The sequence below is a fragment of the Aquila chrysaetos genome, chromosome 15, assembly GCF_900496995.4.
Source record: "Aquila chrysaetos chrysaetos chromosome 15, bAquChr1.4, whole genome shotgun sequence".
Taxonomy (NCBI): domain Eukaryota; kingdom Metazoa; phylum Chordata; class Aves; order Accipitriformes; family Accipitridae; genus Aquila; species Aquila chrysaetos.
Window position 1 is genome coordinate 504695 of NC_044018.1, and position 21475 is coordinate 526169.

At 53.3% G+C, this 21475-nt stretch overlaps 1 protein-coding gene across 8 annotated transcripts in view; it reads right to left on the reverse strand.

Annotated features, from left to right (window-relative positions):
- Positions 1 to 2724: 2724 nt before the first annotated feature.
- Positions 2725 to 21475, reverse strand: part of DTNB (dystrobrevin beta) — a 214767-nt gene continuing 196016 nt past the window's right edge. For 7 of the 8 annotated variants that reach the window (XM_030037503.1, XM_030037509.1, XM_030037506.2 and 4 more), the window contains 4 exons: positions 16609 to 16698; positions 13398 to 13451; positions 9555 to 9590; positions 2725 to 7565 (listed from right to left, as the gene is read on the reverse strand). In XM_030037503.1, the coding sequence (XP_029893363.1) occupies positions 9586 to 9590; positions 13398 to 13451; positions 16609 to 16698 (149 nt within the window). In that variant the 3' untranslated portion in view covers positions 2725 to 7565; positions 9555 to 9585. The remainder of the gene's footprint in view (positions 7566 to 9554; positions 9591 to 13397; positions 13452 to 16608; positions 16699 to 21475) is intronic. The other variant, XM_030037505.2, reaches the window with a different exon arrangement.

Here is a 21475-nt window from a genome sequence, read left to right on the forward strand (position 1 = left end):
GAATAAACAGAAGGGCAGGGATATAGGTGCCCCTGGACCGGCACCTCGGCTGCAGCCTGCAAACAGGTCCTGTGTCCACATGCAGCACCCACGTCCCCCCTCGGCACAGCACCCAGCTGACACACAGCACCCACATCCCTCTTGGGAAGGGGCACAGGCAGGCGGGGGACCCTCCCCACCCTCGGGGACGTGGTGTCGCGGCTGTGCCGCGGAGCAGCTCACCGCACGCGGAGATCCCACCAGCTGCCACCGGGACCTGGGTGCTGCCCCATGGCACCCGCGGCTGGGTCCCCCCCCGTGCCCTTCCGCCTGGCACCGAGGCAGCTGCCGGCAGCATTGGGGAAGGACCAACGCGGTGGCTCGATGTCCCCAAGTGATGGCTGGCAGGGTGGGTGGGCAGGACAGGGTGGACGCCGGGGACGGGAGGGGACAGGCAACACAGGGGAACCGGCGCCGAGCACGGTGCTCTGTGCGTGTGCAAGAGCACACGCGCTTCTGCACAAGTTTGTCTCAATGCACGTCCGTGCCTGCGCACGCACGCGTATGTGGGTGCGCATGCAGGCACACGCGCGTGTGCACGGGCACGTGTGACCCCGTGGGGACCCTGCCCACACGCGCACGTGGGGCGCGGGAGTGTGCGAGAGCACGCCGCGAGCGCGCACAGGCCTGAAAGCACGGGCGAGCGTGCACGCACACACGGTGTGTGCACACACGGGCAGTGCACACACACTCTGTGCAGGTGAGTGTGCTCGCACCCATGGGCGAGCAGCGGCTGATGCAGCCCTTGTGCCAGGCTCGAGGCTTCGGCTCCCCGTGCCCGCAGGCGGCCGCGGTGCAGGGCTCAGCCCGGCAGCGTGGGCTCCCCGGGCTGGGGTCGGTCCCCGTGAGTGGGAGGTGGTGGGCTGCGAGCACGGTCTGGTGATGGACACAACACTCCTGGCTGTCTACCGGCCTCCCCACCCACTGTCCCTGTGTGGGCTGTCGCGTGGGGTCCCCGGGGACCCCCCCCGATGGGGCCCTGGGCCTGGTGGGCTCCGGGCGGCTCCTGGGGGTCTGCGGGTGCCAAGGAGGGGAGGGAGAGAGACAGGGTGCTGCGGGGAGCGGGACCGATCCTGGGGAGGAGAGAGCAGTGTCCCCACTGCGGGGACCCTCCTCTGTGGGGGCTGCGTGGGAGAAGGGGGGAGCCGGGGACTGAGGCAAAAAATCCTCCCCCACAAGCAGGGGGGTGGTGATGGACAGTTAAATATGGCTTTTAAGGGCAATAGCTATATTTAGGGGGGTGCTGCCCCCACGTCCCCCAGCGCGGGGTGGGAGGGAACAGTCAGGGGGGCTGGGGGGACAGCAGAGGGGACACAGTGGCACTGGGATCACAAACCGTCTCTGTCCCCAGGTGGTCCTGGGCACTGCTGATGGGGTCGGGGGATGCAGCACCCACTGCTCCCTCCCTGGGCACACACTTGGCCGGGTGATGCGGGATGGGGAGCAGAGCCCAGCAGTGCCAGTAACACCCGTGCCACCCCCTCTGCCACACTCGGCAAATGCCAGGTCCGTGGTGGTGGCCATGGCCGGGCAGGACCCCCGCCAGGGATGGTGCCCGCGCGAGGACAGGCAGCTGCCCCCAGGCAGAGCCCGGCAGCGTGCCGGTGCCGTGGCGGCAGAGCTGGCCGTGCGCTCGGTCTGTGCTCCTGCGAAGCCGGGCTGAGCTCTCGGGCGGTTTCTCGCTCCCAATCTCACCTCGCACTGGGTTGAGAGGAGCACGAAGCCGCCCCAGGCCCGGCAGCCCCCCCGGCTATGGGAAGGGTCTGTGTCTTTCCCACCAAGGTGCCTAATCCCTTACACAAATGAGCGCCTGGAGCCGGGCAGCGCCGTGCCAAATCGGGGCCGAGAAGTGGAGGGAATGCATCTGCGCCCGCGAAGCCGCGGATTCCTGGGGCTAAGGTTTCCTCTGCGTGAGCGGAGCCTGGCCCCTGCCGCCGGCGGCTCTGCCGGGGGTCTGCGGGAGCTGGGGCATCCCTCCGCAGCGGTCGCAGGAGGGTCCGGGCGTGGGCGTGAAGCATCTCCGCCGGGTCCGGCGGTGTGGGAACTGGGCGTCCCCATGGCAGAGCCGGTGCCGGCTGCGAGCCACCGCCAACCCAGCGCACCGGGGCTGGATGGGGCATGAGACCCCCTCCATCAGCGACTCTGCGTCTGGGGGGACCAGCGGTGACAACGGCCCCACCATTGCCGGGGCCTTTACCAGGGGGGTCGGGCACCTGGTACCGCAAACCGCAGCTCCCCCAGTATGGTTTCTAACGCTGCGTTGGGAGAGGATGGGGGCTCCGGTGCAGATGCTCCCACCCCGGTGCCTGCCCGCCCTCTGAGCCCGGCCCTCGCGCTTTCTGCCACCACCAGATGTGCTTGCCGGTGCAGGGTTTGCAGTGGGGGGGGGAACATCTGGCGGGGAGGAGGCAGCCATGCCGGGGCGTCGGCGCCGTGCCGATGGCACAGATGTGGCGGGCGCCACGGCCCCGAACACAGGCAGCTCTGTCTGCTTCCAGTGACCTGCAGCCATGACAAATGAGGGTAATCCTCTGGCTCTGCCGCTCCGTACGAACCCACGGCGAAGTGCCGGCAGCTGCTCTCATACTGTGTGCTGCTTTGGAGCAGTCGTTTCCTATTAAAAACCTTTTTTTGTTTTCATTAACATCTCTGCTTTTTTCACATGGTGAAGGGACAAGACACCCCTTAGGGATGAGATGAATTTATTAAATATTTGGCAGATGACAGAACATGGCTTCCAGTTTACAGGTTTCTGTTAGAGACATTCCCCACACTTACAGCATCAGCTCCAGCGCGGGTTTGCCAACCGCTCCCAGGGACGCTCCCGCACTCACCCGTGCCCGCACTCACGCGGTGCCAGGAATAGGGAATGGCACCAAAGCTTGGCACGGTCCCCGACCCCCCGACTGCCAGGCTCTGCTGCTGGGGGCACCCCGATTGCGCGAGCACGGCCAGGGCTCGGGGAGCCTCTGAGCACGCCTGTGCCGAGGGATGGCATGAGCGGCCAAAGCCACCGCCTGCCTTTGGCACATCGCCGACAGACCAGCCGGGTGTGGGACATACTGCAGGGCGACTGTCCCTATTCCCTACCCTGTGAAAACTGGGGGTTTCCCTCTCCTGGCATTAACCCCTGGCACCGGGCATCGGCCAGGGATGCCAATGCAGGGAGATGGCTCTGTCCAGGTAACCTTCCCATGAGAAAACATTTTTAGGTGGCATTTTGCTTTTTTGTTCAGGTGGGTTTTGCCCTAGGGAAATTGCAAAGTTTCCTTGCAATCCGAATTTGATGCTTCCTGCCGGCCGGCTCTGCCTGGCAGGAGAAGGCACCGCAAGCCCCATGGCTCTGCCCCAGCCCGTGCTCAGCCCAAGTGGGAATTAAAGAGGGGCTTAATTACAGCCGCTGTGGCTATGCCGCAGCACTGGCATGCCTTCCCATCACTGCTGAGGCACCGGGTCTGTGCTGGGGACCGGCCATTCCCTGGGAGCAGAGCCGTCTCCCAGGAAAACCAGGGCAACCCAGGCAAGGGAGCGGTGCCGTTTCCAGCGGTTTTGGAGGTGCCAGGACAATCGCAGGTGGTTCGGTCAGTATTGGCGAGGGAATTACAGCACAGAAAGTCACCGGAGAGCAATCAGCAACTATTCCCTTACAGCCCATCTCAACACACCGTCCCCAGGATTCAGCAGCGATGCCCGACACCACGGCCCGTGGCCTGCCTGCTCTGCCTGCTCTGCCTGCACCTGCCCGGCTCCGGCAGCACCGTGCCCGGCTGGGCTCTGCACGGGGCCCTGCCATCCTCCCCGGGGTCTGGATCCGGTCCCGCTCTCTGCTAGTGACTCCCATTCCTGGATCCTGATGAAAAAACGACCATCCAATTGCATAAAATAAAGCCCCAAATTTGAAAGCAAAGAACCATATCTGTGGTTATTTTTATTTTTACCGGCAGCCTCAGGGGTGCGGGCAGACGCTGGGCAGCAGGGATGGGCAGGGAGGCACCGGCAGACACGCTCGGACCCAGCAGATCTCCCGAGAGCAGCAGCGGCAAGCGACACGCTGCCTGCAGTGCATGCAGGCACCCGTGCACCCACACACACGTGTGCACACCCGCACACGTGCACCCACACACACCCATGCACACATGTGCACACACACCGGGCTCCGACCCCGGGAGCTCTCTGGTGCTGCAGGGCAGATTTCCCTGGCAGCCTCCGGGACGTTGCATCCCGGGTGCTGAGCAAGGACTTGGGTGAGCGGCCAGTCCCTCCGGCACGGTGCCACCGGCCTCGGGAATCCGCACACGCTGGAGCTGGAGTGCAGTAACGCCGCAGCAGGACACAGCCTGCGGACATATATTAAAGCCCGGCCTGAACTGTTCCTCCTGGAGGGTTTAAGGCGATTATTCCAAAGGCAAACAACAGTTTGTAAGCAGGTTTCAAAGTTAGCCATAAGCAAGCTGGGGTGCTGGGTGGTTTTTCCCCTACACAATGTCCCAGCATGTCACCGGTGGAGGTGCCTGGTGTTACTGGGGTGCAAAATGATCCCGGGCATCCTGCCCGGCACAGGAACCCCTGTTGATGGCCACGGCAAGGCTCGGACCCCAGCATCCGCACTTGTCCCGGTGCTTCCCTGGCTCTGCTGGACCAGTCCGTGCCCCAAGCCCTGCTTTGAGCCCACGCTGCCTACCCCAGTGCCAGACTGGTGCTGGGGGCAGCAGCACCACGAGGGCAGACCCCAGGGCACTGGGACCGCCAGCACCAGCTGGGCTTCACCAACAGGGTCTGGGGACCAGCAGTGACCTCCCTAAATGACACCGTTGAGTGACATGTCAAGACAGCCTGCCCGGAGTGCCGCCAAGCCAGCTAACCACGCTCTCCTTGGCACCACTATGCACCGCAGGGAAAGGCTGGGGGGACCCTGCGGCATCGTTCCCATCACCTCCGAGCGATGGCGGAGGGAAGCTATCGGTAGCAGGCCGACGAGGACAGGTGCAATTAAGCTCAGGCCTTGTTGATCCGATGCCTGGACCTGGCTAGCAGCTGCCCTCGCTCTCCATCACTCCCGGTTGCTCCTGCTGGCTGCAGGGTGCACATTACCGGAGCCATGACCACAGGACCGTGGCCTTTCCAGGACCCTTTAGACCGGGGGGGCACAGATTCCTCCTGCTCCAGCAGCGGCTTGCTGGGCGAACGCCATCCTCCTGGCAGCAGCCAGCACGGCAGCAGCCAGCACCAACCTGCAGCCCCAGCCTTGCAATAATATAAAGTATGTGCTAAAATGCTTTACCGGCTACAATAAATGGCATCATGGGAGAGGCACTGCAGAGCCATGGCACGCGGGGTCACATTTAACACACACAGACGATATCCCCACTGCATCTGTACAAAGCCCCACTGATCCCGCCAGGTTTTCCGAACAAAGCCCAGATGCCCCCGCTCCCCCGGCTGTCACCCTCCCTGCGACCGGCAGCGCTGGCTGCAAGAGCCCTGGCAGCGGGGCGTTCTCCGCAGCGTCTCCCCTCCGAGTGCCTGGCCAGCCGGAGCGGTGGTGGCCGGTCCCGGCGGTGCCACCTGCACCTCCTCCAGCTGCGGCTGGACCGCAGGCTCAGCGAGATGCTCGCGGCCGAGGTGGCAGCTGCGGCAGGAGGTTTTTTTGCCTCCTGGCAATCGTGGTAGCAAAAGCGAGAAGGGAAAGTCACAGAGTGAGTAATAACAGGAAAAAAGCAGCAAATGTGACGCTCCCCTGTGATCCAGGCTTCGTGCGTAACGTGCTTCCCTGACGGCTACGGGAGATGTGTCTTCATCCCTCCCTTCCAGTCTGTGCCACATTTTGGGCCCTGGCACCTCTAAGGAGGCGACGACTTCCACCCCACCACCCCACACGTTGCCACGGGCTCTCCCATCACCACCCCGGGCTGCCCCGTGGCGCAGCTCCCCTCCTCCGGCACTGCTGCCGGTGCAGACACCCAGTCCCTGACGCCGGACTCGGCGGAGCTCGGCCGGGAGCTCCCAGCCTCTCGCCCGCACGAGGTGCCAGGAGATCCCACCGGCACGATGCAAACTCCCCGGCCGCTCGCACCCTGGTCAGCAGGAGGAAGACCCCGGTGCCTGCGCAGCCGTAACACCTCCTGCTGCCGGCAGCCTTCACCACCCCAGCAGGTCCCCGAGCGTGGCCATCAGCAAAACATTCCTATTTTCAGTGCTCGAATCCGCCTGTAGCTGCAGCCAAAGCCGCTGCAGGTCCTAATTCAGCAAATTCAGCCGAAAACGCACACAAAACCTTCCCCATCCCCGCGAGCGCACTCTGTTTGGCAGGCTAAAGCTAACATGCTGCACCAGGTTATCATCACTTTCCTTTCCTTCTTGACAGCTCATTCACAATATTTATATTCAACTAAGTCTGCGGCCACCACGTACGTTTATTTTCTCTCTCCCCAAGGGCTGTAGGTACCCGACGAGCACTTTCCACCGAGAACTGAGGCCATGTATCGGTTCAGACAGGAAGAAAAGCTGAGGGCTGGTTTCAGGGTTTATCACTCCTTTCCATTCATCACCCTTGATAAATATTTATAGATGCATTAGGGCACTCAGCTCCTTCCACTAAAAATAACATTCCTAAGCACCAAGAAAAAAAAAAAAAAATCACCAGTGATTGGAACTGATTACAATGTTTTCTAAGCAGCTATGGAAGAAAAGCCTAGCAAGGATCAGAGAGTGGTGAGCTGCCAGCCTCAGACTACACAACTTGGTTATTTCTCTTAATTTTAAACAAAACCAAACTCGACGCCTGAAAATGAATGCAGAGATGCTAATCTAAGCCTAGCAATGGTCGTCCCTGAATTCCTTGCTTATAAAGGGAAATTTTTTAACAGTCTGAAGAGAAGCAGAGCCAAGAATGCCGGGAGGCAGGCGGCTGGTGGCCCATCGCCGCTGCTGCTGCTCCTCTGGTTGTGCAGCCCTCCACCCGTGACGTGCCCTGCCATTTACTCCCAGGATGACAAGCGACATCACACACGATGGCGACCAGACACTGACAGCGCGGTGTTTGGAGAAGGTGGGTTTTTTTGAAGGCAGAATCCCCTTTGTGTCACACGCAAGGGATCCAGGAGGCTCTACACCCATTTTTTCATGCATATCGAGGGGCAGAAGTCAAGAGGAAATAACCAGTGTGTGATGCAATGATGACACCATTTGGGAGGAAATAAAAAAAGATCAGTACACTTAGCAGGAGCAGGGAGTATTAGCTTTCCTTTTGTTTGTTTTTTTTTTTTTTAAACCTCCCATAAATCGCTGAGTTTGATGGGGCGTTGTCTGATTACCATTAGTAAACACATGGAGGAAAATAGTACATGCAATGACCTAAGAGGCAAGTGCCCACGGGGAAAGCCCTCCAGGTGGTTCCGAGAAAGCCGCTTTCATCAGCAGGTGGTTGAGATCGGTCACAGTTGCACGATGGTGAATGTATCGGCTGAAATGTGCCTCTTCCAAAGGATGGGGAGACGTCTCTCAATTCTAAGCATAACCCTCCATGCCTGCGTCATCAGAAACACACAACGCGCCGTCAGCATCTGCAGAGAGCAGAGCTCCGGCCTGACCCTGCAGGGGTTTGGAGATCGGCTCCCGCACGGTCGCAGGGCAGGAGCCAAGCTCCTCTGCTGGGACCTCCTGAACCCTCTGGTTGGGGCTGCGCATCTCTGGGGACATCCCGGGCAAGCTCGGAGCAGACCGAACGCGCGGCACCCACCATGACCGTCAAGCATCCTGCTGACCCCAGAGCTCCTCACCTTGGACCCGACAACCCGGGAAACAGAGGAAACACGAGCTCCTGAGTCACCGACACCGGGACCGTGGTGCCGTGGCAGGTCCCCAGGTCCTGTGAGCGAGGGCCCGTGAGCTGACACGGTTGACTTTGCAAGCCAAGGTGAGGTTGGTGCTGCGCATTTTCCCCCCAGAATAGCCAAGATCTGTTAACAGAAAGCCCCTGACGATGCTGCCCATCCCAGCCCCCCTCTGCCATCGGTGGGCAGCCAGAGCTGTGGCTTGGCCGGACACCACCGCCGGCTGGACACACCGACGGCTCAGGAGGACCCATCACAGGTTCTGGCACTGCAAACGGGAATGCGAGGAACTTGAGCTACCGCAGTTTAAAGGATTTTTTTCTTTCACTGACATGTCTTCATTCTTTCTGGAGGATAAAGAAACCTGAAAGTAGTTTCTCTCTCTTATTTTTTCAGTTGTGTCTAATTTAGCGCTCATCAGCGCCGGTCCTTGGTGGTGTTGGAGGCACTGCTGGGCTTCTCAGGGAACAGGGAGCTTCTCGTCTCCAGATCAGTGGCTAAGGGGTGACCGGGGTCAAAAGCCATCCTTTCCTCCAAAGCCATTAGAGTTAAAGGGACATTAAGAAAAAGCCACACACAGCAGTATAAACAGCTCCCCATTGCTGGCTTCCTCTCTAATGGTATAATTTCACTCCTTCTTGAGTTACCAGATTGTTTCCCAGATGAGGCAGGACTTGAATTTCTAATGTAAGAACTATCAGAAAAACTCTCAAGCCACTTTCAGGTTATCTCTATCCACCACTAAAATGGCAGGGAGGCAGAAAGGGCAAAGCCTCTTTTTTCGCCTTTGCAAATTACCTTTAGAGGACAACTGTGGTGGTTTTATCATGCAAAATTGTGTTTCAGATCCATCATGACTAATTCATCTGGCCCACTTCCACCGTGGGCTGGGTCTGAACTGATAAGCTAAAGATAAGACTTTCTCCTGCCTGGTTTCTACAGCTAACCCACCTACAGTGTAAAGGAACAGGTCCTAGAAGGAAGGTTACCTACTACACGAGTCCCCATCCCTTTCTGGCTAATTACGTGTGCATCCACGCTACGCTTTTCTGCCACGAGAACCCTCCTCCTTCCCACTGGGAATGGTGAAAGATGGGCATTGTGGCTAAGGCAAATGTCCAGCGAGTGTATGGGGAGTGTGGAAACCTGATCGGGTGCCCTCCTACGAGCTTTTCAGATGGGGATGATAGGGATCTTATTCAGGTCCTTCGGAGGCATTGTCACCGTAGGGCTCAGGCTTTCTCCCTTACCATATCTTGTGCTCTCCAACCACCTGTTTGTCTATCCATCTGTTGTGCCTTATTATATCTTAAAGCACAGGCTCTTCAAGGGTAGAGATGGTATTTTTAGTACATCTGGATAGTGTCCATCACAATAGGGTCCTATTTCCTGGCTGAGGCCTCTCAGTATAGAAGTAATACTAATAAAATAGGAGATAATGCTCTTCTCGCTGAAGTTAATGACATTTTCCCACTGTCTGCAGCAGGAGCAGAATTCCGTCTTAACAAGAAAAAAAAATCAACATCCTTTTGAAAGGTTGGCAGGCAGGGAACCTTCCTTGTGCACAAATAGGAGATCAGGGGCAAGGGCAGGAGGTGACCAGGGACTTGGTCCTATGCATTGCAACGGTGTGTACAGAGCAACGCTGCTGGAGATGGGAAGAAAAAAGATATCCATCCTTACCTGAATTACTGTACAGCTGGCGGTCATCCATCTAACCTGCAACACAGGCGGAAAGGCACGTTTAGAAAGCAGGTAATTTTATTTCCTGTAAAATGAAAAATCTACCCTCCCCGTCTCTTGTTGCTCTTCTTAGGACTGCAGACAGCTTTACAGGCATTGGGATGAATGGCAAGTCCTCTGAAATACAAGGTGGGTAGAAAAGTGCTCCTGATCTTACTGAATCCCAGAAATCCCAGCATCGCTGGGATCGCCCAGCCCAACCCCCCCTCCCTCAAAGCAGGGCCAGTCACTGCAGGCTGTTCAGGACCTTGTCCCATCAGGTTTTGAGTATCTCCAAGGGTAGAGACCCCACAAACTCTCTGGGCAACCTGTGCCAGTGTTTGACCAGCCTCATGCTAAAGAAGTATTTTTTATGTTCAAACAGAATTTCCTGTATTTCGAGGTGTGCCTGTTGCCTCTTGTCTTTTCACTGGGCACCACTGAGAAGGCTCTGGCTCGGTTTTCTTTAGTCTTTTCCATCAGTTATTTACACACATTGATGTGATCCCAGCTCTCTCAGCCTCTCGTCGTGTGACAGATGCTTCAATGCCTTCATCATTGCCATGGCCTTTTGCTGGACCCTCTCCAGTCTGTCCATGTCCCTCTTGTACTGGGGAGCCCAGCACTGGACCCAGCACCCCCGGGGTGGCCTCACCAGTGCTGAGCAGAGGGGAAGGATCCCCTCCCTTGACTGGCAATGCTTTGCCAGCCCAGGAAACCATTCGCCTTTGTTGCACGAGGGCACGTTGTTGCCTGATGGTCAACTCGGTGTCCACCACGACCCCCAGGTTCTACCCTGCAAAGCTGCGTGCAGGTGGCCTCCAGCCCGTCCTGGTGCCTGGGGTTGTTCCCAGGACTTGGCAATTCTCCTTGCTGAACTGCATGAGGTTCCTGCCGTCCCATTTCTCCGGCCTATTGAGGTCCCTCCGGATGACCCGCTGGTGTACAGCCACTCCTCCCAGTTTGGTGTCACCTGCAAACCTGCTGAGGATGGGCTCTGTCCTGTTCTCCAGAACAGATGGCTGCATGGACTACAGTTTTGATTGGTGTGAGCAGGTGTATTTCAAATTGGATATTTTTGTCAAACAAATTTTATGGGGCTGCAAACCATGCACTTTCTTCCAGCAGTTTGACAGAGCAGATCACAGCTCTTTAGTCTCTTTTCTAGCGGTTTGGGGGTTATAAAATCTGACTGGCCAATACATGAAGGGACCAGCTCATGGAGAGTCTTGTTTCAGGTGATACTGTCATGGGTTCACCTCCTGGTCACCAACGGAAGCATGCTGTCTTGGAGAAAGGCAGCAGGACCCAGTGACTGTGGGAAAGCCCTAACCAAGCAGGCATCCGACCTGGAATAATGACTGGCACGTGTGCAATGTATGGATACGTAACGCCAGGTTTCAAGAAGGGATAACTCAAAGAGAGTGCTGAGGCTGGCTGAACTGCTGTGGGGTGACGTCTAACGTGACTGGATGGACGTGGCTTTGCCAGCTCCCGACTGTGCTCTTCTGTGCCTGGAAACCCATGTAGACATCATCTCTGGAGATGCTGCTTAATTTGTAATCCTAACCACAAAAGACGGAGCCAACTTGGAGTCTTCCCGAATGATTTCATCCTTCTAAAGCCGTACCACGCCGCTGCTATATCAAGTGTACGAACATAAGCCTCTCCAGCGGGGAAGTGAGTTCTGAGGTTGATTAATTGGGACCCAGAGAAATATGAAATAACTTTGTAAAGAAACTTGTGAGGAAGCCCAAGGGTGATGCTGTCCCTAGGAAACACATCGCAGTGGAGTCCCCGCGAGGGCTGGTGTCTCCCTGGTCTACGTCAGTGCAGAAGTTGGGGGAATACATGAGCTGCAAGTGATTTTTCTTCTTGTCCATCCAGGATGGGAGGAAGTAACGGAAGAGCTTTGCTGAGATGGGGATGCACACAAGAGTCACTGTGCAAAGAACGAAGTTGGGGCAGGTAGCGCTCGGCGTAGGTACAGGGTCCATTGGACCCCACGTGCCTGCAGCATCCCGGCCACGGGTCCCTATAGGTAACGTGGGGCAGAGAGCAAGCACTTTCGTAACGCCCATCCTCTACGTAGCCCACACAAAACCCATTGGGACTCCCCATTGCTGTGCGAGCTTTGGTGTCTGGAGGAGCTCCCGTATAGTACACACTCCACAGGAGGACTGCAGTTTATGTATTGATCATTCCTTGATTTTTCTGCCAGATTTTTATCTCACTAACTTTGTGACATTAAGAAATCACTTACTCTCTGGCAGAGATAATATTTACATTCCACATGAAGGCTTTTGGACCAAGTTCTGCTTTTGGTTACACGTCTCAGTCCCCGTCCCCCCCCCCCCAACTTCAATGCTGCTGCAATGAGTAACAGAGCTGAATTTGTCTTACTACGTCTCTGCTACCATACATCATATTTCAACTCTTCAAAATCCCCCTTTCCCTATTTCCCATGCAAGATACAATGCACATTTGGAAAAAAGCAGAAGGGTCATCTGCTAAGCATCTAAAATATTTAATTGAAGAGGAATGTTCTAGGGCAAAGACAGGGTCCTGTGATTTAAAGCCAATGCAATTCTGCTTTGAAAACTCCTGTTTTAGCTAAAATCAAACTTACTGCACTTCTTCCTACAAACTTATAATGTCTAATACTGATGGACAAACCATCAGGAAGCAGAGCATTTCCAAACACCTGAATGCTTTGCAGGACTCGCTGTACAGAAAAATTCAGGAAAATGAGCTCTTTTGGTGAGAAATGTGAGCCCCGCCACTTCAGCTTAGCCAGAAGGAAAATGTGCATACAACAGAAAAAAGGATAAAAAGTTCCAGTTTGTTGACGCTGAACTTAGGTTTGGCTCAAGTGAGACAAATGCTTGGGCTGATTCAAACCTGTCCAAGTCTGTTTCTCGTGCTTTTGTTTAAAACATCGAAAGCAAAAGTCAAGAGACCCCTGAGCAAGGTCTCTTCCCAAGGAGGCTGTGGGAGGTGCTTTTGTGTTCACTTGTGGAGTGTGACATGAGGAACAGATCTCCTGCAGACGCCTCCAACTCAACCGTACGCTGCACGGTTGTTTGCAAGTCTCGGGGCTGCGCTCCACGCCTGCGATGATCACTTCCAGCCCCGGGAATAACTCTGCTAGCACGTGTCATGGATTCATTCGCACCAAAGGAAGATGTGGTCTGGGGAGGATTAGTATCTAGACCTGCAATCCAGGGATAGCAGAGATGAAAGAGACCTCCTGTGAAACCGCGTTCAGCCGATGGCACTGCCTACACGGGATTACCGTCAGCAGAGTAATTCTGAACATTTGTCCAGCCAAGGTCACAGGAGGCAGTGGTTCAGCAGATGACGGTCCCACCGCTCAGGAACTTCACTGGTAACCAGCCCACGCTTTGTTTTTTTCTAATATATTCCTCTGGAGTTCTCGCAGCACTCAGAGCAACTCCTCCTCCTCCTCTTACACATTTCTGTGCATGACCTTTGCTGAAAGAAAAACATTCCTGAAAGCTGAATACACACGCTGAAGAAATCCTGGCCATGACGTCATCTCAAGCCATGGCAGATGTTGCAGAGAGCAACCCAGCAGCATGGTGATGACCGGAGCAGATAAACCTGTGCCGTGTCTGCAGGTGGCGTAACAGCAGCAGCAGCAAGGCGGGCTGCTTCCACCCGGAGCCATCTGCATTCACAGCCCTCTCCTGGGACTCCAAATGGAGATGCCAAACTCAGCTCCTGTGGAGGAGCAAGGCAGAAAATGCTTTACAGCCCACAGACTGTAGTTTGTCCCCTTACCTCGGTCCTTTCCATTCTGCATTTTTTCTGTTTCTTCTTCATCTTCTTCCTCTGCTTCAAAAAAAAAGGAAAAAAAAAAAAAAGCAAACATGAGACAAGCAGGTGAGAGAATAGATGCTCGGGGAACTTTTGAATAGATGGTTGGGGAACTTTTCTGTGGCAAGGAAGAACTGGCTTTTCAGGCATAGCGGACATTGGAGGGGAAGGAGGACGAGTGTCCAGGCTCCCAACTAGAACCTGGATGGAAGCATCATCATCCTTCCTATGGCATGGTGCCTGTTCACTGCTGGTGGCGAAACAGTCCCCGCTCCATCCTGATCGGATGATTAGAGGTTGTAGAATGCTAGCTGGAAGCGGTGTCTACGTTGTCCGAAAGAGTGGACTACTACCTGGCCCGGGTAGTACTGGGACCAAAGTCCCTTGTGCACTCTTACTTTAGCACTGTAAGAAACAGAACTGCACAATGTACACAGTGGGAAGGAAGTCACGACTTTTATGCTGAGGTCAAACCTAAGGAAGAAAAATGAAAACGGTTTACAGTGAGGTGAAAACCTTGGAGGGTCCCTCCTGGCGTTGCAGTGTTTGCCCATGCAAGGTGTTCAGGGACGCCGACGCTCACACTGGGGCAAAGCCATGTAACTGGTGACAGGCTGTGACCCCAGAGACAGGCGCTCATTATGTCTGAGAGCTGGTGGTTCATTATATTTAACTCCGGCTAAGTTGAAGAGAGTTTATGGCCAGGCTCGTATTTATGTAGCAGAGAGCGGGAGCAGAAGGTCACATTCTTCTGCAGATGGTGGCTCATATCTCTCTGCGCAACATTTCAGTGAGACCTGTGTAAACAGGTAATAGTTATTATGAGCAGTGATATCACTTCTGCCTACTTCACATGCTGCTGAGAGCAAAGAAAGGGAGAAAACCCTGCAATGAAAAGCACAATTTGAAAAACTGAAGCATTCTGAATTGATCTGATCAAACAGGTTCTTATACGCATTTGCTCTCTTTGTTGCTTTGACAGCAGGACCGATGAGACACCTGGGAGTCACACAGTCTCTGCCTACTCAGCGATGGCTACCAATAAGTCCTTAATGTGAATGCAGAAGACATCACTGACAAAACCAAACACATTTTTAATAACAAGAGACATGACCTGGAGCTCGGCAGCCGATCTTGCATCCTGAACCTGGCTCCTGTTGGGCAGCTTTGCAGGGCAGGGGCCGAGCCACCTCCAGCAGCATCGTGCCTAGTCCCTGGAGACCAGCGGTGGGTGTCTTTTTAAGCTCAGTTGGGAGTAAAAATGACGTCAAGTGTTCCCTCTGCAGCACCAGGAGCATTCGACTATTGGCGCAGGAGAAGGGGGATGGCCAGAGCATCTCTGGAAGCCCATCTAGGAAGGGGTAACGCAAGCAGTGTTTCCTTTCCAAAGGAATTTGTTTTCTGAGCTTGTGCAAAGGTACGGAGAGGCAAACAGAGGTGTGGGTGGTGTATGCACCCGTGTCTCACAAAACACTCAAAACACAATGCCTGCAGCTATATTGGGCGAGCCTGGGGCTGGAGGAGGTGTCTATTCTCACAGCGTACCTCCAGGACAATATGTGTTAAATCCCACTGACTCTCATCAGCTGAGGATAACTCATGCTTTTCCTAATTTACACAAATGAAATGATTTCAGATACTTTCAAGGGAGCCTTCTTTAGTATCTGCATATCCTCAAGTAGGAGACTGTAATTAATTCCATTTTCACTCCCTTGTGAACCATAACTGCTTTGCACGATCCCCGACAAGCCTGAAAGGGCTGTCAATAGCGCAAACCCGGGCTGTTTGCATTTGCCAAACTCTCGGGGATCTCAGAGGAGGGCAGGAGAACCGCAGGTCCAGCCGACGCTTCAGCTCTGCCAGCAGCCACCCCGGACCAGACCCTGAGCTCAGCCGTACCGCTGCAAACGCGCTCCTCTATTAAAAGCAAAAAATAAATTACTGCAGACATCTGTTTTGGGCAGAGGGTTTGTTCACTGGGTTTCAGCCTAGCAGGAAGAGAGCTGTGCGTCTCGAGCATGGTGATTTATTGAAGAAACACACGGCCCTTCACTGCAATGGCACCAGCGGTGCTGCTGTCATACATGAAAGACTTTATTAACTCACAGCTGCCTTTGCAGCCAAGACACAGGGTTTAGACTGGGTGAATTTACTGCTTAGCAGTAAAATATCAACCCGGTTTATAACTGTGACTTCTCCATTAAGGGCAGTGGGAACAAAAAGCCTAACTGGTTTTAACATGGAGTTTGATAAGTTTATGTGGGGATTATGAGATACAGCAAGGGGTTGGGGGAGGTACGAAACAGAAACCATGAGGTTCAGTCTGAACACAGAATGCTTTACTTTTTTCTTAAGAGAAGGCAGCCCACAAACAAGGTGCTGGAATCCTAAATGATCATATATTCCATCGCTGACAAAGCTTGAGAGCCACAGGATGCATCCCTGGACTATAGCAGAAGCTGCTCCAGTCCCATCAGGGTGTTTACTTCCACTGGCCCAGTAAAAAGGCACGAAGGGAATAATTATCTTCTTCCACATCGCTGTTTAATCCTTTGTTGCAATTGGCCTCAAGTACATTTACTATATGTTTGTGATTATGGCATCTAACAGGGATTCATGGCAGAGGAGTCTCACCTGCTGCTCAAGTATCGCTGTCACTAAGCAATACTTTGGGGAGACTCACTCACACATCTGCCCTGGCTTCTGACTTGCTGGCTTGTGTTGTTAAGGAGCTCTGACTTCCAGAAGTGGGACTGGGAAGTGGCACTTCTCCTGCCTCGTAAGAGGTCCAGGACATGCCTGCAGGGTACTCTGGAAAAGCTGCTTAATGCTGTTATATATGCATGATCAATATGAGCAGGAGTGCGGGAGCTAGATGTGAGTCTGCTTCATGAATCACCAAACGGTGCTATCAGCCAGCTTTGTATCTGCAGAGTATTGCCTTAACTATCAGTGATAAAAATCAATGGAAAGCCTGTTCAGGAGGTATTTGGAGTTCTCAATGATGTTAGCTATAAAGATTATTTTTCATTTTATCATTGAAAAAATGAACACATAATCTCACATTACGCTTTAAGTAGTTTTTATAAAATATAAACCTAAAGACAAATCTCCAACTTGTGGCTTCAAGCTCTCCTTTTTCTGCTGCGCGATGTGCCGCTACATTAACTCTTACCTGAATGAAGTTCCTTCACCAGCGATGACATGGTGTTGGTGATGGAATCGGCTGCTACCAGCAGGTCGTTGCGGAGGTTCCTCCTCGTACCTGGGAGCAGAGCAGACACACAAACAGCAGGAATTGCACGTGCCGCACTGCCACTGCCCAACCTCCTCGCGCCGCGATGCTCGGCCACGCGTCCCTCACCGGTCCCCACCAGCGTCCCCATCTCGGGACAGAGTTTGGACGCCCCAGCGTACGGCGGGGCCCCATCAAAGCAGCTCGGCTTAGCAAGAGATGGTGATTTGCTCTGGAACAGCCCAGTTCTGCTCGGCTGCCTGATTGCCTGTTTGGCTAATTAGCTATCACACCGCTCTTCTCCTTGACAAGGACAGCGCTCGTACGGCAGCTCAAGGGCAGACGCTTCTCTCTCCATGACAGGAGTCGCCGGGCGCTGGCTGTGGCACAGCTGATCCACACTTTTTGTTTGTGCAGAGTCGTTATCGCTGCTGGCTTCTCTGTTGCAATCGATATTGCTCAGGTTTGAGCGGAATAAAAGATAACTGAATTCTCGCCCTCTGCAGAGCTCTCCTCTTGCGTCACTGGAGGAAGCAATCCTCTTCCTCGGTGTGCCACACAGCCAGGGGGCATGGCACCTTGCTGTCACCCACATGACATTGCCCAGTTCCAGTCTGCACACTTGTCTTGTGCGAGCCTCTGCTCGAGGGACCCGCTCACCCCATCAGCGACCTGAACATCTGCCACGGCTCCGTCGGAACGACTGGGGCCAGCGAGGGGCCACAATCTGCAAAGGAACCGTCAAACCGGCTGCTGCCCATAAGAGAGATGAGTGAGGGCAGCAGGAGCTGCTGCGTGTCGGGGATAATGCTTATTGCCTCTTGCTGACGCTGGGAAGATAACGATCTCCTTCGCCATCTATTCTGGTTCCCCGTGCCAGTCCCTCCGGCAGAGCCAGCCATATTCTCGCGGCAGAGCATCTATCCTGCCGACCACAGCCCAATTCTGCGGCGCTCCAGCGCCTGCAGATGCTGAGGACGTGACTCCCCGTCCTTGCCAAGCCCCCTTTCCTCCGGCACCTTTTCGCGCTGCACTGTTTCGGTTTTATTTGGAGGCTTTGATGGCGCGGGGTCACGTTTTCTGCCCTGGCAGGTGGTCTGTAGCTGCAGTTTCTCAGGTTGCGGAGCCAATGGCCCCGAGCTGAAGCTTTGCTGGGAGCAGGTCCCTGTAAGGTTCATTGGCCCCAGCTCAGCCGTCCCTGTGCTTTAACTGCTCACAGAAAATGGCTTTAGGCGGTCTGTTATCCCACACAGGCACCAGACGTCCGCACCAGCATAGCCGCCAGGAGCATCGCTTTGATGCTGAGCGTCTGACAGTGCTCTAAGATCTCAGCATTTGGGATCCCATCCTGCCATTTACTCCAGCGAGGGCATGAAGACAACACGTGGAATTGCCGGAGACATTTGATGTGACATTTTGCAGCTGTACTGAACTGCAGTAACGACAACTGTACATTACACGTTTACTTTTGTTTGAAGTCGGGTGTCTCTTTCATTCCAGACGTGCTGCTTTAATCTCCCAAATGCTGTGCTGGCTTTTACTCTGTCCTTGGCTGGGGTGCTGTCAGAGTGCCTGCTCCTACATTTTGCCTATGGATTTTGGTGCTGTTTGAGCGCTGCCAGAGCATGCTACTGAGCTGACGTGCTTTCCATCAGCATTTTTTTCCTCCAGGTTAGGTTGCCAGCTGACCAGCATCATGCCCAAGGCAGCAACAAGGCACTGGGTGTTCCTGTGCACGTACAAACAGTGTGCGATTCCCGGGAAAAAGGCAGATCTAGGCCAACAAGTCTAGGACCTCTGACTTAGGGGACTCCTCTGCATACAGAGGCCACTTTATCCAGGCCTCTAGATGTCCCGAGTCCTGTCACTGCATGTGACAGTGAAGCACGGCCACCACCCTGCCCGGTGTTACTTTTGGGCGTGAAAGGTTGTAAAATTCCAGCCTGTCTCCCCCATGAAACAGATGAATAATGTTAATGAGCACGTCTGGACATGTACGTGCAGAAGCCACCTGAAGCCCTCCTGGCTGGTGGCATTCAGTTATTTTATTATGTGAAAACATAGAAATTTTATCCTGTTTCCTGTGTTCTCCAGTTGCCTTGATAGCACTAATTGTGTAGATTGCCTTTCCGGAAGGATCATTCCAGGAAATTTATTACAGAGTCTGTTGACCATTCTTTTCTTGCAAGGGTTTTTCCAGTAGTTGAATAAGCCACCACTGTGGTTATCATGAGAGGAACTTCCACCTTTCTGTTGCCAGCGGTGGATTGTATTTGCATCTAAGAAATCCTGAGGGACTGTTTTCTTCTCTTTCAAGATGATAAACAGCAGCATTAGTTTTCTAATTAGATGGTGGCCTCTGTATCTGACTATTTCAACCGGAATACCATCCGGGCATTTTATTCTAATACTGTATTACTGCGTTCTCTGTCTTTGGCCAAGTGGAAGATCAAGAGATCACCTATGGAAGAAACTTACCTAATCTTAAGACTATTTTGTTAAAAATCACTGGGATTCAATTCTTTAAAGGTTTCCTTCTCTAGACCTTCCCGCACTGATGGGGAAGCTCGCAGAAGACTTGTGCCCTGGGAGGAAAGACAAGGCACTGACATCCCTGCCCGCTCCCAGGTCACAGCAGCAAGAGGTGAAACAGCACCGAGATCTTAACTCCCTTTTCCTCCTCTCTCCCACTGTGACACTTTACAAGAATCTGGTGGATACGCAAAAGTTAGCAAAAATAATTTAAATGTTTTGTTAAAAAACGCCCATAAAATAAGTGTACTGCAGGCATTGCCTATAGATTTTTTGCTTCTGGGGAGTTGTCACCCCCACTGACACCTAGCTGTTGTCATGTGGCTGCTGTACAAATCCTTAGCCCAGCCCTGAATAGTTTTATACAACACCTGGTTCATTGCAACATATATTGCTGTCAGGTGTTAAAAACCTAGAAAAAAACAAGTTTTCACTTTGGGCAATATCAACAGGTCCTGACGAAGACTATCGCCTTATGAACCAGTCATTCAGGTAAAAGGCATGAATAAGCCCTTGATTAATTACATCAGCTTCTACCGGAGCCAGGAGTTTGAGGAAGACAGCTCTGGTGATTGTAAACCGTGCAGAGAGAAGTTTGCTTTGTCATGGCTTTTGCCTGTATCTCCAAAGAAATAAGCAGATAGATAAGAGAGCAAATTTGGATGCCAAAGCAATACTGTAAAATGAAAAAAAATCAAGTAGGACAGTTAATGTACTACTGTAATCATGTGTTCATTACTCCTAGCAGCAGAAAGGAGATAATTTCATGTCTTTGTGCTCTCCTAATTAAAAAAGGAAAGGGGAAAATGATGAAGCAGATAGAGCAGATTTTCCCAGTAACTGGTAGGACTCATTGCGCTGCTGTTCCACTTTACGCAGCCTGGAAAAAGAAAGCCAATCTGCAAAGGGGGGAAGGAGAGGCAGCTGCCAAAGAAATCAGTTGAGAGCTCTCGGCTGTACCATCAAACTTGTTGTAGAGATGAAGAGGAGGCGACTGGACCACCCACAGCAACAGATGGAGTGTTGTGCCTCTGGTATTTGGCATCTTGCCTCCCTGGAAATGCCTGCTTCTGCTGTCGTTTCTGGAAGTGTTTAGAGAGATGAGGAGCTTGTTCCTACCGATGGGATCGGAAAAAGACATATCCTTCTCACAGAGGAGTTGTAGATACTTGGTGTTTTCAGACTGGATGTCCTCCTTCACCTAACCCGTTCACCGGCTGAAGTTCTGGAGAACAAGTAACAGCCTTTCCCTCTACTGAGTATGCTGGGGGCTATGGGCTTGCAGTCCTTGCGGTAGCGCTCCAGGCATCAAATACCAATTAAAAGTATTCACTGATACTTCCTGCTCCTCTGCTACCATTTTGTAGTCTCTTTCCTCACCTCCTTCTGGCAGCAGCTCATTTAGGCAAGGAAGAACATCGTTCTGGAAGGATATGTGTAATGAGAAGCTGATAAATGCAAATTGTTATTTAAAATCTGTTTGGTTTTGAGGTATATCTTCAGTTCTGGGAAGTTTGTTTTCATGTTCTCTTTGTTTTGAAAAGGAGACCATCCATCTGACAAAGGTATTTGACACTGATATTCACGATTTTCCCTACCCAGAATGAGAAAACAACACCTCCAGTTTTGTGACTCCATATGATACAACCTGTCATCTTTTAAAGAAATAAACAACCCGGCCTCTGCAACAAGATGAGGGCTCTTGTTTACTGCAAAGGACCAGTACACAAGAGAGGCTGCAGCACCCCGGCACTACGGGCTCTAAGATGTCCAATACCCGGTGGGATTTCCCACGGAGTACCAAGAGGTCCGTATGAAGAGTTGCTGCCCACCGGTTGTCTCTGCCCGCAAACAGGTGAAGTCCTTGCCAGTGTATTAGGGAGAGGTGGATTTTCTGTCCTTCTTTCTTTTATTGTCAATGAGAAGAATATAAAATACGACTGGATGTCCACCTCCAGAAACGCGGATCGTGTTCAGAAACAACCTCTGTCTGTCAAAGGTACCTGGGGAGACCAGGTCCTGCTGCTGTTTTTCTCATAGCTCTACATCCCGGAATGCTTCTGGAGTACTAAAGATGAAGAGTTCTGGACCAATATGGGCAAAAGAGAAGAAAAGAACGCGTAAAACCCAAGTGACACCACTCCTGAGAAATACAGAGTATGGGCACCCGTTCCTACTGGGAATGGCTTCCTTCACCATGAGCAGAGCTGAAGGAGGTAGGACTGAAGAATAACTAATTTCCCCCTCCTTTGCAGTGAGATGGTCCCTGAAGGTA